The sequence below is a fragment of the Amphiura filiformis genome, chromosome 6 (genome assembly GCF_039555335.1).
Source record: "Amphiura filiformis chromosome 6, Afil_fr2py, whole genome shotgun sequence".
In the NCBI taxonomy this organism is placed as follows: Eukaryota; Metazoa; Echinodermata; class Ophiuroidea; order Amphilepidida; family Amphiuridae; genus Amphiura; species Amphiura filiformis.
In genome coordinates, this window is record NC_092633.1 from 74263120 (window position 1) to 74278629 (window position 15510).

Sequence of the window (15510 nt, forward strand, 5' to 3'; positions counted from 1 at the left end):
ATTATGCATGAATAATCACACGTCTGACTCCTGCCACAAATCTGTGCAATCAATATCTGTCAAATAAATCTATTTTATAGCATTATAAGATACAACTCAGTGACCTAGCATAATGCTATTTGTAATACCTGGTTTTTTCCATTTCTGACATTAATAATTCTCATTATCCTAGGTAAGCCTAAATCTTTTAATGGTGACAACCTGTGGCATGACTTGATTCACTTATGGGGTTGGGTCAATGTGGGCAGTTGCAAATCTAGTAATATTGTTATAGTTATTTTGTATAAAATCTAGTTTGTTGTTGCTGAAGTCCTAAAGACCAATTGATTGGTTGCGACTTATTTTGCTTGCATTAAATTAAAGTTTCTCAAATAAATACCACGGATCATATTATATCGATAATGGTAATATCTTTTGAACAAACCTTATCAATATTATCATGATAATGAATCAATCCAAAATGCTTGAATTCCCAACTATAATGATGATCAAAAACACTCAGCAATCAGATTTGTAAAATAATCATATGGGTCACTGCATTGATTATAGGTTATAGTTAAGTTTATTGAACTTTTTCTGTTTACTATTTATTAGTATTTATTTTATCTACATGTACAAGGCCCGACTTCCAAGTGTATTGAACATTTTTCCTTTACTTTCAAGTGCTATTATTCCAAGAGTTTCAAATTCCTTAATAATTTTCTGTAAATGAACATGGGCTTTATTTAGTCAAAGATACTATACCACTGTTAGTGGCTCAGTTCATATCTCTTATATTGCATAACAATAGGTTTTGTGTCAATCCTATTATTTTAAAAGTTCCAAAATTTAAAAAAATTACTCCCAATTGCAAAATAATTTGAAACTTCTATTGAATGCTCAATTCCAAATTTGATTGGCAGACCCTATTAAATGGGCCCATATTTGCTTGACAACCCTATTGCAGAACATCGAATAAAATAACAAAAATCTTTGTTAAATGAGCTGAGATACCAAACAATTGACCCAGACCAGTGACTTTTTGTGTACTTTTGGGAACAACAAACAAGAGAAATGTTTTCTCAATCTTTTCCAGGCCGATGGAGAGACCTACTAGATCTGAAATTTAATACAAAACTGCTGAATAAATATTTGTAAACAAGCCTTTTTTTAAATATCCATATGAGACTATGATCTGAGAAAAGTTCATTCAAGTGACTCTAATCAATCTACAATACAAGTATTAAAATATCAATCTTTGAGCATTTACTGTTAGTGTGTACCTTATTCGCTGATCAATCGGTGTAGCACCGCGTGATGCAAGTCATGATTTTACGGGGTCGGTCGGCCAGTACGAAGGAATTTTGCAAAAGATAATAGCAAACACTTTTCCTCAGTGTGTAGCCGATGCAGGGTATGGGGCGGTACCCCCGGTCTCGTCAATCTGTCAATTCATCCTAACCTGTTTGTACATATTGCAGCATGTCTGTAAACAAGTACTTTGACGATGGAAAGATATTCTAATAGCGTGCCATCTAAAAAGACTCATAATGATAGCATGAATTGCCTGAATTCAATTGTAAATTCTTTGAAAAAATTAGTGATTCTAGTTGTTTAAAAGAACCTTATCAGTTTTTTGAAACTGTTGAATTTTATTTGTAGCCTTTTCAGTAATTATAAGCTGTTAGTAAATGTTGTGTCACATGAAGCTGGCTATACCCTGCTTTTGCTACTACCATTTCTGTTGTCTTTTGCCTTGTTTCTGCTACTACCAGTTTTGATATCTATCATTCTTTGCCAACAGAAACCTGCTGCAAGTGTGTTATGTTTATATATTTTATCCACATATTATACTGTTCATCACATATTACCATGGTTAGCGACCTCATTTATATCAATAATTAAGGTCATTTTACCATGATCACCACACCCTTGTAGTTGTACATGCATCAGATGTTACATGCATGCCTCGGAACCATAAGGTTGGGGTTGGTTAAAAATTGGGATTGGTTATCTTGTTGTTTTTCCAAAAAAACTAATTTTAGATTGGAAATTGCAGAAAAGATAATTGGCCTTATCCACTGCTTGTATGGGTTTTAATAACAGAGCTAAAAAAAATGGAATTTTCCATAATGTGAATGAATAGGCAAGTAAAGAATTATTAGAAAATATTCAGACAAAAATGAAGATAGAGGTAGAAAGTGAAAGCAAACATAAGAATGTTACATCATCACTATGTATCCTTTTGTTTACTTTCTACTCCACTCAGCTAGTTGCATCTCTCAGGGCAACTAGGACTAGGAGATTTGTAATATTACATAACTTTTTTCTGTGAGTCAAGTTTTATGAAACAAGTTTTATAAAATTAAGAAAATGCATAGAAGATTGTACAACAATAATCTTAAGTCCTATATCATAAGTACGGTACTTATGTAATCATAATTTGTGCAACACTAACTTTGATGCAGTTCATGGAACACAATATTGATTTACTGAATACTCAGAACATACCCGTCTGATTATTCTACTTATGACTTCATAAGCAGCTTTCAATGACATGTGGATTAAAGAGCAATGACCTGATCCTTAATTTTTTTAAATTTCCATTTCAAAATGAAATGCTTGATTTTTTAATGGCAGTAAGGGGAAACATGTAGCAACCCAATTTAATTAATATTCTGATAATGTTATGATATGACTATGCAAATGATAGAATAGAGGAAACAAACCCATGTACTAACAAATCTATTTTGTTACAGCCAATTCAACATTCTTATTTTTTAGGATAATCAACTTTAAAGAAAGTTATAAATGTGACGCAAAGGATCAGAAAAAAATTCACATGTAAGAGTTTGTTGGGTAAAGTGTTTCAGAAAGAGTTTTTTAGTGTCAGATGTTAAGGCAAATGATTTCTCTTGGAAGGAAAATTTTGAATGTTGTATCATATAATCCCGGGCATACATGTATAATAGACATTTTGGAACCAAGCTAAGCACACGGAATGGACATTCATCTAGAATTTATCTGCTCATTATGAAATTGGTATCATTGATGATGTCAGTCGACCTACACTGATGAACTTGTTTATCACAGATACATGTCTCGCCTATTCTCACAAGTAATTAAAATTACTGTGCCATAATGAAAGAAATCAATCAACTGGATGAAAGTGCTTTTGTGTCAGATTTGGTTAAATAATTCAGATTGACCCAATTGACCAACAAAACAAAATGATGCGAAAGCATACATTACCAAATATGTTGTAATATCCCCATTGCCATAAGCAGATGTGGGTGTATATGTATGTAAATATGCAATTTTCTGGGCATATGGTCCTGAAGTGGACAGAATGGAGATCAGCCATTTGTAGTCACTATTGAAATAGGGGCCCATAGCTTCAGATGCCAGATTTGGATGACAGTTTAAGAAAGACATACAACAAACATAACTAACTCCAAAGTTGAGTGTATTCCTTGAGCCTTTCTCTTGAACTTATCGTCTTGAAGAAATCTTAATATCTGTGTCCCAACCTGCAAAGTATTTTGTCTCTTTAGAGTTGACCAGTACCAGTTCCACATGAACACACAAAACATATCTCGATCTTACTAACTTTCTCAGTTGGTTTATGTAAATCCTTACCGTTTTGTCATTTTTGAAATATGCTTGTATAATTGTAAATAGTCCATTGATACAGTTTGTTTGTAATTTCATATTGCTCATTGTATTATGTGACAGTTTTATGAATTTGTAATTTCATGTAAGTAAATAAATACATATTTTTATTTTGTATCATGTTTTTGACTCTTTCAAATACTGTGTTCACAAACTGTTGTTGTGATTCATAACTCATACAAAATATACTCAACATGATATCCACTCTTGTGTCTCATGATCTAAATAATATGCTTTCCTAATTCCACTTTATCCTATTATTGCATGTATTCTTACCTATCACTTTCAAATCATCAACTCACATCATGTACTTGACTCATAATTATGACTTGCATATTATTCTCTGATTGTACTCTATTTGCATCATCTTACTATCTAATCATCCATCATGTCTATCTTTTCTGTCTCTTTGTCTACAGTTCAACCTATTGATGCTTGTTCTTCGTCTCCATGTCTAAACTCTGGCACATGTGTCAGTGGACCTGATGCCGTATCTTATACATGCACCTGTCCTGTTGGTTTCACTGGTGTCACCTGTCAAACATCTTGTAAGAATATCTTTGTCCTTTCTGTTGCAAATGGGTGTATATTATGCATTCTTCTGAGCATATAACTTCTTTTTTTCATTGTTCATGAACTTCGTGTACTACTCTGTCCAGCTTGAAGGTAAAAATTGACATCTTTCAGGACTTTTTGACAGAGTAAGACACTTGCTCTATTTCAATACAGATTTGCAGTCAATCTTGTTTAAACACTTGATTGCACGTGCAACAAAGAAAGACACAACTTGAGTTTCAGGAGAGCAAATTAAAACTCATGTAGAAGTGAGTTCAATTAATTGGTATCATGTATTCTGCCACAACTTGCAATGTCTTCATCAACAAATTCAATCAAATAAAATTCAATCAAAATTTGGCCTTCAGGCTGAACTAAGTGGACATGAGTAGGATCCACCTGTTTGCTGGACATTAACACATCCAACACCTGCATACTTTACTCACTAAGATTTTTCAGTTAAATTTTATTTTATTTTTCAGTGAAAACTATTGTGTTTTCATTATTGTTGGTTTCATTATAACTTTAGACTCAATCATGTGAAAAACGAAACACATTTTCCATGTGAAGAATGCATAGATTGTAATCCCAGTAACACAAACAAAGGGAAAAAGAAGTTATTAGTGTTGTACAACTGTAAAATGTCATTTTGCTATGAAAGAGCTGCCTTGTTCATATTTGTTTTTTGTTTTTGTTAGAATTTTTGAATTAGAAGTAATCATATTCAGTCATTGTTAATTCATTCAATCTTTGTATCTTAGTGTTGGTATGCACATGTCTTGAGAGTTTTGTATGTCGGACGTGTATTGATTGTATGTGTTTTGATTGTTGAGTGAGGTTATAATAGTAGGTGAACTGTGTGGGGGGGGGGGGAGTGTGCATCCAAGAGGCTAGATGAGGAGCCCAATGTAACTCTATGGGAATTCTGTCATATTGGAATTTAATTCAATTCAATTCAAAGTAGGAATGTCATGTCAGGGGTTGAGTTTTAAAAATAACAGGCATGCTACAAATTGCACTTCTGGAAATGTTAAGGCAGGCTGTCAGGTGTGCTATTCAATTGCACTGGGTAAGAAGAAGGAATTAAGGTGTACTATAAATCCCCTGGTGCTTAGCAGGTGCAATTGGCATAAGACAATAGACACAGATCACAGCAATTTGCTAGGTGCATAGCTAGATAATTGTGAAATATTTCCACTCAAAATAAAGCTAACCTGGACTCTTTTGGTCAAAACTCTTTGGCTTTCATGTGTGTAAGAGAGGAAGAATGAGAGAGAAGAGAGTGAGCTTGTGTGGTGCACCATCATGCTCGTAACACTACTATACTATGAAGCATCTTGTTTTCCTTTTAGTAACTACAGATTTACCATGTTCATCTGATCCATGTCATAATGGCGGCAGCTGTCTGAATGGAGCTGACACTTTTATATGTCAGTGTGTGGCCGGTTTCATTGGCAACACTTGCCAAACAGCTAGTAAGGAGTAGTAAATGAGCCAATTGACATTTGAGAACCCTCCCCCAAAAGATCCCTATTTCAATGTTTTCTGATAGTTACATGTACATGTACTCTACAGCCCCAATTAGTTGTATGTCTCAGTCTCAGTTTAATCACAAATTCATTCAGTTTTCACACATTCATTTCTACCTCATCACATTCATTCAATGTTTACTACATCATATCACACCATAGACACTCAGGCCTTTAGTCAAATTATTCATTTAGAAACAATACTCTCAAAGAAAAATAAATCAAGTGACCATTTTCCATGTGTTATTTTCAGTATTATTTAATGTTTGTCTGTTTTTCAGTGGATATTTGTCAGTCCTCACCATGTACCAATGGTGGTACATGTTTTCAGTTGGCTGATGATCCCAATGCGTATTTGTGTCGGTGTCCTGCGGGATTTACAGGAGCAAACTGTGAAACAGCTAGTAAGAACATTAGAACTTATGTTACTAATAAGAGCTTGTGCATAAAATTATGATAGATCTTTTTGTGAACATTATTACATACTTGATCAGCGAAAGAGGTGCGTTTCAGAAACATTTGGTCAAAGCTATTAGCTACAAGTAACCATTTTTGCTTCTCCTGGAAAATTTGTTGATAACTTAAAAAGAAGAGTCGAAGGAGGTTGAATGCATAGAGCTAAACAGCAAACCTGATTTCACATTGTGTCGTTTGGCAGGAAAAACCTATGTGTCATTGGCTCCTAAAGCAAAACTTATGTGACCTCTTAGTTAGCAGTTTTGTTTTAGTTGAAGGGCCACAAGTACATGGGAGATTTTCTTGCCCAATGATGATTAGCATGTTTCTGAGACAACCATTTTCTTTTGATCCAAGTGTAAAGCATTAGCCTGGTAAAGGGAGGTCCAGATTCAAAAAGAGGAAGCTTTCTGATTTAGTGCAAAAGCATTGTGATTGTTTTGCTGCTTTGCAGAAATTGTCATGTTTTCTGATAGCTTAATAAGAAAAAGCCCAAAGAGTTGGAGTTGATTACTTGGAGCTATGAAGCAAATATTGGAGAACACTTGCCTGGTATAGGACACCTCCAGATTCAATACTTGCGTGTTTGGTTTACATCTTACGCTAAATCTAACATAGTTATATTCTGCATTATAAATATTTATTTTATTTATTTTCAAACATATTTGTAACTTCACACAGTAACCATGCCCAAGTTACTATTTCAAGGTTATTTTCAGCATTTAATGTTTGTCTGTTTTCAGTGGATGTTTGTCTGTCAGAACCATGTATCAATGGCGGTACATGTTTTCAATTAGCTGTTGATGGCAATGTGTATTTGTGTCGTTGTCTTGCGGGGTTTTCAGGAACAAACTGTGAAATAGCTAGTAAGATTTTGATAATTCTTGTCTTACCAATAAGGGAATGCGTATGAAATTAGGATAAATCTTATTGTGATCATATAGTGTAGCCCGAATAAGTGAAAATTGTCTATTCAAAACATTAAGCCAAAAAGCCTTTAAACCCAAACCCTTATCCGAATGCCTTGTACTTACATGGTGTCACCATGTCCAAGTTGGTGAATCTGTATTCAGGAATTTGAGCATTTAGTATTTGTCTGTTTTCAGTGGATGTTTGTCAGTCAGCACCATGTACTAATGGCGGAACATGTTTTCAGCAAGCGGTTGATCCTACTTTGTATGCGTGTCGTTGTCCTGCGGGCTTTACAGGAGCAAACTGTGAAATAGCGAGTAAGATCATTGAAAACTTTATACCTCACTTGCAAACCTTTATCCTTAACCCAAGCCCATATCCTTAACATGTAACATTACTTGAACTTTGTCACAATGTCCAAACTAGTGAGCCACTCTTCAGGTTTTTAAGTATTTTTAAATGTTTGTCTGTTTTCAGTGGATGTTTGTCAGTCAGCACCTTGTACTAATGGTGGTACATGTTTTCAGCAAGCTGTTGATCCTACTTTGTATGCGTGTCGTTGTCCTGCGGGCTTTACAGGAGCGAACTGTGAAATAGCGAGTAAGATCATGAGAAACTTATCCTTATCATGTTACCTAGTTACAGTACTAAAAATCTTGTCACAATGTCCAAACTAGTGAACCACTATTATTAGCCAAAAAACCTTCATCCTTTTAAACCCAAACCCTTATCCTTAATGTGTTGTACTTACATGGTGTCACAATGTCCAGACTAGTAAGTCACTCTTCAGGTTTTAAGTATTTTTAAATGTTTGTCTGTTTTCAGTGGATGTTTGTCAGTCAACACCATGTACTAATGGCGGTACATGTTTTCAGCAAGCAGTTGATCCTACTTTGTATGCGTGTCGTTGTCCTGCGGGCTTTACAGGAGCAAACTGTGAAATAGCGAGTAAGATTATGAGAAACTTTATACCTCATTGGCAAACCTTTATCCTTAACCCATGCCCATATCCTATACAATGTGTTGTACCTAAATTGTGTCACCATGTCCAAGCTAGTGTCCAAGCTAGTCGCTCACTTCTCAGTATTCTCACTTTTGAGTATTTAATGTTTGTCTGTTTTTCAGTGGATGTTTGTCAGTCAGCACCATGTATCAATGGCGGTACATGTTTTCAGCAAGCGGTTGATCCCAGTTTGTATGTGTGTCATTGTCCTGTGGGGTTTACTGGAGTAAACTGTGAAATACTGAGTAAGATCTTTATACCTCTTGGTACATGGCAAACCTTTATCCTTAACCCAAACCCATATCCTTTTACATGTAACATTACTTAAACCTTGTCACAATGTCCAAACTAGTGAGCCACTATTCAGATTTTTAAGTAGTTTAAATGTTTTCAGTTGATGTTTGTCAGTCAGCACCATGTATCAATGGCGGTACATGTTTTCAGCAAACTACTGATCCCAGTGCATATTCCTGTCGTTGTTCTCTGCGATTTACAGGAGCAAACTGTGAAATAGCGAATAAGATCATGAGAAACTTTATACCCCCCTTGGTTTCATGGCAAACCTTTATCCTTAACCCAAACCCATATCCTTAGCATGTTACCTTGTTACAGTACTTAAAAACATTGTCACAATGTCCAAACTAGTGAGCCACTATTAAGCCAAAACACCTTCATGCTTTTAAACCCAAACCCTTATCCTTACTGCATTGTACTTACATGGTGTCTCAATGTCCAAACTAGTAAGTCACTCTTCAGGTTTTAAGTATTTAAAATATTTGTCTGTTTTCAGTGGATGTTTGTCAGTCAGCACCATGTATCAATGGTGGTACATGTTTTCAGCAAGCAGTTGATCCTACTTTGTATGCGTGTCGTTGTCCTGTGGGCTTTACAGGAGCAAACTGTGAAATAGCGAGTAAGATCATTGAAAACTTTATACCTCATTGGCAAACCTTTATCCTTACCGTATACCCTAAACCCTTATCCTTAACATGTTACCTTGTCACAGTACTTTAACTTTGTCACAATGTCCAAAATAGTGAGCCACTCTACAGGTATTTTTAAATGTTTGTCTGTTTTCAGTGGATGTTTGTCAGTCAACACCATGTACTAATGGTGGTACATGTTTTCAGCAAGCAGTTGATCCTACTTTGTATGCGTGTCGTTGTCCTGCGGGCTTTACAGGAGCAAACTGTGAAATAGCGAGTAAGATCATGAGAAACTTTATACCTCTTGGGTACATGGCAAACCTTTATCCTTAACCCAAACCCATATCCTTAACATTGTAACATTACTTAAACCTTGTCACAGTGCCCAAACTAGTAAGCCACTCTTCAGGTTTTAAAGTATTTTTAAATGTGTGTCTTGTGGATGTTTGTCAGTCAGCACCATGTATCAATGGCGGTACATGTTTTCAGCAAACTGCTGATCCCAGTGCATATTCCTGCCGTTGTTGAGTAAACTGTGAAATAGCGAATAAGATCATGAGAAACTTTATACCCCCCTTGGTTTCATGGCAAACCTTTATCCTTAACCCAAACCCACATATTTAGCATGTTACCTTGTTAAAGTACTAAAAACTTTGTCTAAATGTCCAAACTAGTGAGCCACTATTAATAGGGATGACCAATGAACCATCAACTTGATTAGAACGCTCCCATAGACATGCAAGGAGCTCAACTGTGCACTGCTTACACAGACATTTCTAAATTGATCTCATTCTTTTATTTATCAATATTTTTCTGTAAAAATTGGGAAAGTGAATGCCAATTATATTTTGTAACTATCTTGCAAATTACAGCAACACAACTTATTTCATTTTCCTGTAAGTGCGAGTCAAAATTGGTCCATCGCCACAGTGCGTTTAATTGCCAGTGGCTGAGTTCAGCACTGCTCAAGAATGGCACAAAATATTCAGATTAATAATATCAGGTGAAAAATGTGGCCTACTGAGCTGTAATTTGGCAGAGTTGACAGTAATACCTCTATCATACCCTCTGTAAAAAGGAAAAAAATATGAACAAGTAGATCTCGAGTTACAAATTAAATCACCAGCTTCCCTTTGGAATTTCCATACTCCTTTCGAATCATGCTAAGAAGACACCTTTCTGAACATAAATGTGAAGTTTCGTGCTCATTCGATGTATTTTTCACCTGGTTTCAACCCTAAACGTTTTCTTATATTTAGGCCTATACCATCTACAACTTGCTGCTGGCTATACCTTGTTTAGAACTTTCAAAAGAAATACCTGAATGTGCAACCATAACTGTTTCAAAATAGCCCGTGAAAGTCATGCAGGTGACTCCGAGGTCATGCATTGAATTGGTTTGAATGAAGAATACTACGGGAACCAGCACCTTTTGTTAGAGGTCCATCATGAGCATGATGAGTGAAGTGCATACCTCTATTGTTGTGAATGAGTCAATGACCTTCAATGACACTTTAAGATTTTGTTTGCATACACCTACTAATTGGTCATATTAAACCCAATAACATTGAAATTTTTGGTTGTGAACAAAAAGTTCACCTAGACTAAGTGCAATTTTGATTTTGTGCCATATCAGCCATCTTGGATGATTTTTGGCAAATGTTCTCTAAATGCATGATTTCAATGCCTCGGTTTGAAAAAATACTTTATGCCATTGACTAGTAAAGTGCCATTTCATAAGAAACCCTTTGATACTTTCACAATATGCTTGTTTCATGTTTGCATATATGTTAAAATAAAGAAATATATAAAGGTAAATATATGTTTATGCCAATTTTGCTCCCAATTGCTATTTTTGGACCATGTCATTTTATTTTGTTCCAATGACCGGTCAGAATGGGAAACTTTAAAAATTCATAATTCGAAAAGTTTTTGACCGATTTTGACCATTTAACCACCAAAATACTTCTGTTGATGAGTTCTATCCAGAAAACAATCTTTTGTAGCAATAGGGGCAACATGAAATTTTGATGGTTATCCCTACTATTAAGCCAAAAAACCTTCATCCTTTTAAACCCAAACCCTTATCCTTAATGTGTTGTACTTACATGGTGTCTCAATGTCCAAACTAGTAAGTCACTCTTCAGGTTTTAAGTATTTTTAAATGTATGTCTGTTTTCAGTGGATGTTTGTCAGTCAACACCATGTACTAATGGTGGTACATGTTTTCAGCAAGCGGTTGATCCTACTTTGTATGCGTGTCGTTGTCCTGTGGGGTTTACAGGAGCGAACTGTGAAATAGCGAGTAAGATCATGAGAAACTTTATACCTCTTGGGTACATGGCAAACCTTAATCCTTAACCCATGCCCATATCGAAGTTTGATGTGTTGTACTTAAATTGTGTCACCATGTCCAAACTAGTGAGTCACTCACTTCTCAGGTTTTTAGTATTTAATGTTTGTCTGTTTTTCAGTGGATGTATGTCAGTCAGCACCATGTACTAATGGCGGTACATGTTTTCAGCAAGCGGTTGATCCTACTTTGTATGCGTGTCGTTGTCCTGCAGGGTTTACAGGAGCGAACTGTGAAATAGCGAGTAAGATCATGAGAAACTTTATACCTCTTGGGTACATGGTAAACCTTTGTCCTTATATCCCAACCCAAGCCCGTATCCTAAAAAATGTGTTGTACTTAAATTGGGTCACCATGTCCAAGCTAGTGAGCCACTCACTTCTCAGGATTTTGAGTATTTAATGTTTGTCTGTTTTCAGTGGATGTTTGTCAGTCAGCACCATGTACCAATGGCGGTATATGTTTTCAGCAAGCAGTTGATCCTACTTTGTATGCGTGTCGTTGTCCTGTGGGCTTTACAGGAGCAAACTGTGAAATAGCGAGTAAGATCATGAGAAACTTTATACCTCTTGGGTACAAGGCAAACCTTAATCCTTAACCCAAACCCAAACCCATATCCTTAACATGTTACATTGTAACATTACTTAAACCTTGTCACAATGCCCAAAGGAGTGAGCCACTATTTAGGTTTTTGAGTATTTAATGTTTGTCTGTTTTTCAGTGGATGTTTGTCAGTCAGCACCATGTACCAATGGCGGTATATGTTTTCAGCAAGCAGTTGATCCTACTTTGTATGCGTGTCGTTGTCCTGTGGGCTTTACAGGAGCAAACTGTGAAATAGCGAGTAAGATCATGAGAAACTTTATACCTCTTGGGTACAAGGCAAACCTTAATCCTTAACCCAAACCCAAACCCATCTATAATAAATTACTGAGTTTGGCGACTTGGTAAGGCTAAAAACTTCTACGTTTTACATTATTTCGGAAAACGGATTTTTGCGTTGCGTAGATTTAAGTTGTCCGCACCCCAATAAAACGTCAAATTTTGTTTTTGTTTACGTTAAGGGTGTCAAATTATGTTAATTAGTTTCAAAGGCACTAGCAAGCAACCTGCGAGCTAAGCACTGAGTAAAGGCCCGGTCACACTATGACGGACGATAAGCAATGAAAGGTGACGAACATGAAAATCACAAAATGTTGACGGCAAAGCGAGTGGGAACGACCTTTAGCGACAACACGACGGCAAGGGACGAAAGGCTGCGGCAGGAAACGGAGACTAGCGACCAAATCCGGACGTTGTCTGGGCTAATCTAAACTATTAATATCTATATCAATAATAATCAAAAATATTAATATCGATATCAATAATAATCAAAAATATTACACATATCAATAATATTCAAAAATATTACACATATCAATAATAATCAAAACTATTAATATCTTTATCAATAATAATCAAAAATATTACCATCAATATCAATAATAATCAAAAATGTTACACATATCAATAATAATATAAAAAAACCAATATAAATATCAATAATAATCAAAAATAGTAAAATCAATATAAATAATAATCTAAACTTTTAATATCTATATCAATAATAATCAAAAATATTAACATCAATATCAATAATAATAAATTCAAAATTGCAACCGCAGCTTAACGTAAGCTTGCCGTTCACCCCTATTCGTCATAGTGTGACCGGGCCTTAAACACTGAGTAAATAGTTACAATACACTACAATACAGTCATGCTGTTTAACATGAACACCCGCAAATCCTATGTCTGATCTGATCAATGCTGAAATTGGGTCACTCATACCATTACCCAGGAGAATCTGAATTGAGTAATTAACATGCATTGTTTATTCAACTAATTTGTCAACATTATCATGTCAGTGTTCAAACTAGAACCTATTGTCAACAGTTCAATGTTTGTTTATTGAATTAGGAGTCTCCAAATCACCCAAATTAAACAGGGTTGCCAAAGTGTGATTTAGTAGCCCAAATGGGTGACTTTTGAAGATCCCCACAACTTTTGACAATTTCCTGTCCCATAGAGACAGATGGTTAAGAAAAATGGGTGACCTTTTTAATAGCAATGTACAAAATACTTTGCCAATGTTGAAAGTAAGTGTTCTACAAAATTGTACATTTATTTTGATTATTCCGAGACTGCACCTCAAATTGCCCTGCACCAGGTGAAACTAAAGTAACATCTATTGTTTATTCAACCAATTTGTCAACATGGTCACTGAACTTACCAATTCGAAAAACTCAGTAATTTATTATAGATACCTTAAAGGAGTATTTCGTGATCCTAGCATCCTCTATTTATGTCATTTTTCATTAGATATCCACGAAAAAACCTATTCCCAAAATTTCAGTTGATTCCGATTTTTGCGTTCATGAAGTTATGCATGATTATGTGTATTACACTGCTCCATAGACAATGCGTTGTAATTTCGTTCTGGTGCACCAGAACGAAATTCAAATTCACGATATCTTTGCTAAACGAATTAATCTGCAAGAAATATTTTGTACATACACATTATGTAGCAAGAGGTTTCCAGTGATGTAAAAATCTCAACTTTTTTGAGAAAAGTGGGGGGAATGAGGCTGTGGATCACGAAATGCCCTTTTAAGCAATCACACAATATTATATAATACCAGGGACTGTGTATGAACACCTAATTAGTCACACATCAATAATGTCAACATTTACTGAGGTCAAGATTGCCAACATGAACATCTCATAGGGGGTTGTTGGACGTTGGTGTATCCAGGGTATTGTAGTTATAAATTGTGCTAATTATAATATGATCCAATTGCCTATTTGCATGCCTTATCAAACCACTGACTTTTACCATGCTATGTTATATGAAACAGAGTGTAAGGATATGTGAATAAAATTGTTTCATCTGCACAGTGGTGTAGCCAGGACTTTTTCAGAGAGAGAGAGGGGGGGATAAGGCAAATTTCATGGGGGGGGGGGAATTGTCACAAATGGGCTAAAAAGTAAAAGGTACAACAAAATTTATCCAAAATCAAATAAAAAGTACAACAAAATGCATACAAATCTTAAATATCCGTAGCCAGCATACCATAGGGGCCCAAGAGGGAAGTAAATAAAATTGTGTTCATCTGCTCAGTGATGTAGCCAGGACTTTTGCAGGGGGCAGCCAAGGTACATTTCAAGGTTGGGGATGGACAAACTTGGACGAAAATGGTAACAAATGGGCTAAAAGGTACAACAAATTTGTCCAAAATGGGCGAAAAATTAATGTATAAATAAACAAATGCATAAAAATTTTAAATATCAGGGGCCCAGCATCCCACAGGGCAAGACTTCTCACGGTGGATATGATATGGTGGCAAGAAGACTTCGATCATGATCTAATTGTAATTTCAAGCCATTAATTTATATGGAAAAGATACTAAATATTATATTTCTAAATGATAATCTCCTCTCATACCATTAATCACATTAAATAAAACATTTACATGTAGGCCCTACAAAAAATATACAAAATTTACCAACCGCGAAAGACTATGACCGCGAAACACGGGTGACCGCTAGTATCCTTAACATGTTACATTGTAACATTACTTAAACCTTGTCACAATGCCCAAAGGAGTGAGCCACTATTTAGGTTTTTGAGTATTTAATGTTTGTCTGTTTTCAGTGGATGTTTGTCAGTCAGCACCATGTACCAATGGTGGTACATGTTTTCAGCAGGCAGTTGATCCTACTTTGTATGCGTGTCGTTGTCCTGCAGGGTTTACAGGAGCAAACTGTGAAATAGCGAGTAAGATCATGAGAAACTTTATACCTCTTGGGTACATGGCAAACCTTTATCATTAACCCAAACCCAAACCCATATCCTTAACATGTTACATTGTAACATTACTTAAACCTTGTCACAATGCCCAAACTAGTGAGCCACTATTATTATCAGCGAAGGGCACAGAGGGTGCCTGCTTTCAGTAATTAACCTGGTAATAGAACTAAAACCTTGCAATATTAGATTAGACATAGTTCTTCTGCTAAGAATAGTTTAATCATAAAGATACTGACAACATATTGTTATCTAACTATCTTCTTGGTTTATACATTGTG

The 15510-nt window shown here is 35.6% G+C and overlaps 1 protein-coding gene across 1 annotated transcript in view; it reads left to right on the forward strand.

Annotated features, from left to right (window-relative positions):
* The window catches only part of LOC140156015 (uncharacterized), a 193137-nt gene that overhangs the window by 26653 nt on the left and 150974 nt on the right, over positions 1 to 15510 (forward strand). Inside the window, exons 8-10 of the mRNA XM_072179104.1 lie at positions 4071 to 4199; positions 5559 to 5681; positions 6017 to 6139. Coding sequence (XP_072035205.1) covers positions 4071 to 4199; positions 5559 to 5681; positions 6017 to 6139 — 375 coding nt within the window. The remainder of the gene's footprint in view (positions 1 to 4070; positions 4200 to 5558; positions 5682 to 6016; positions 6140 to 15510) is intronic.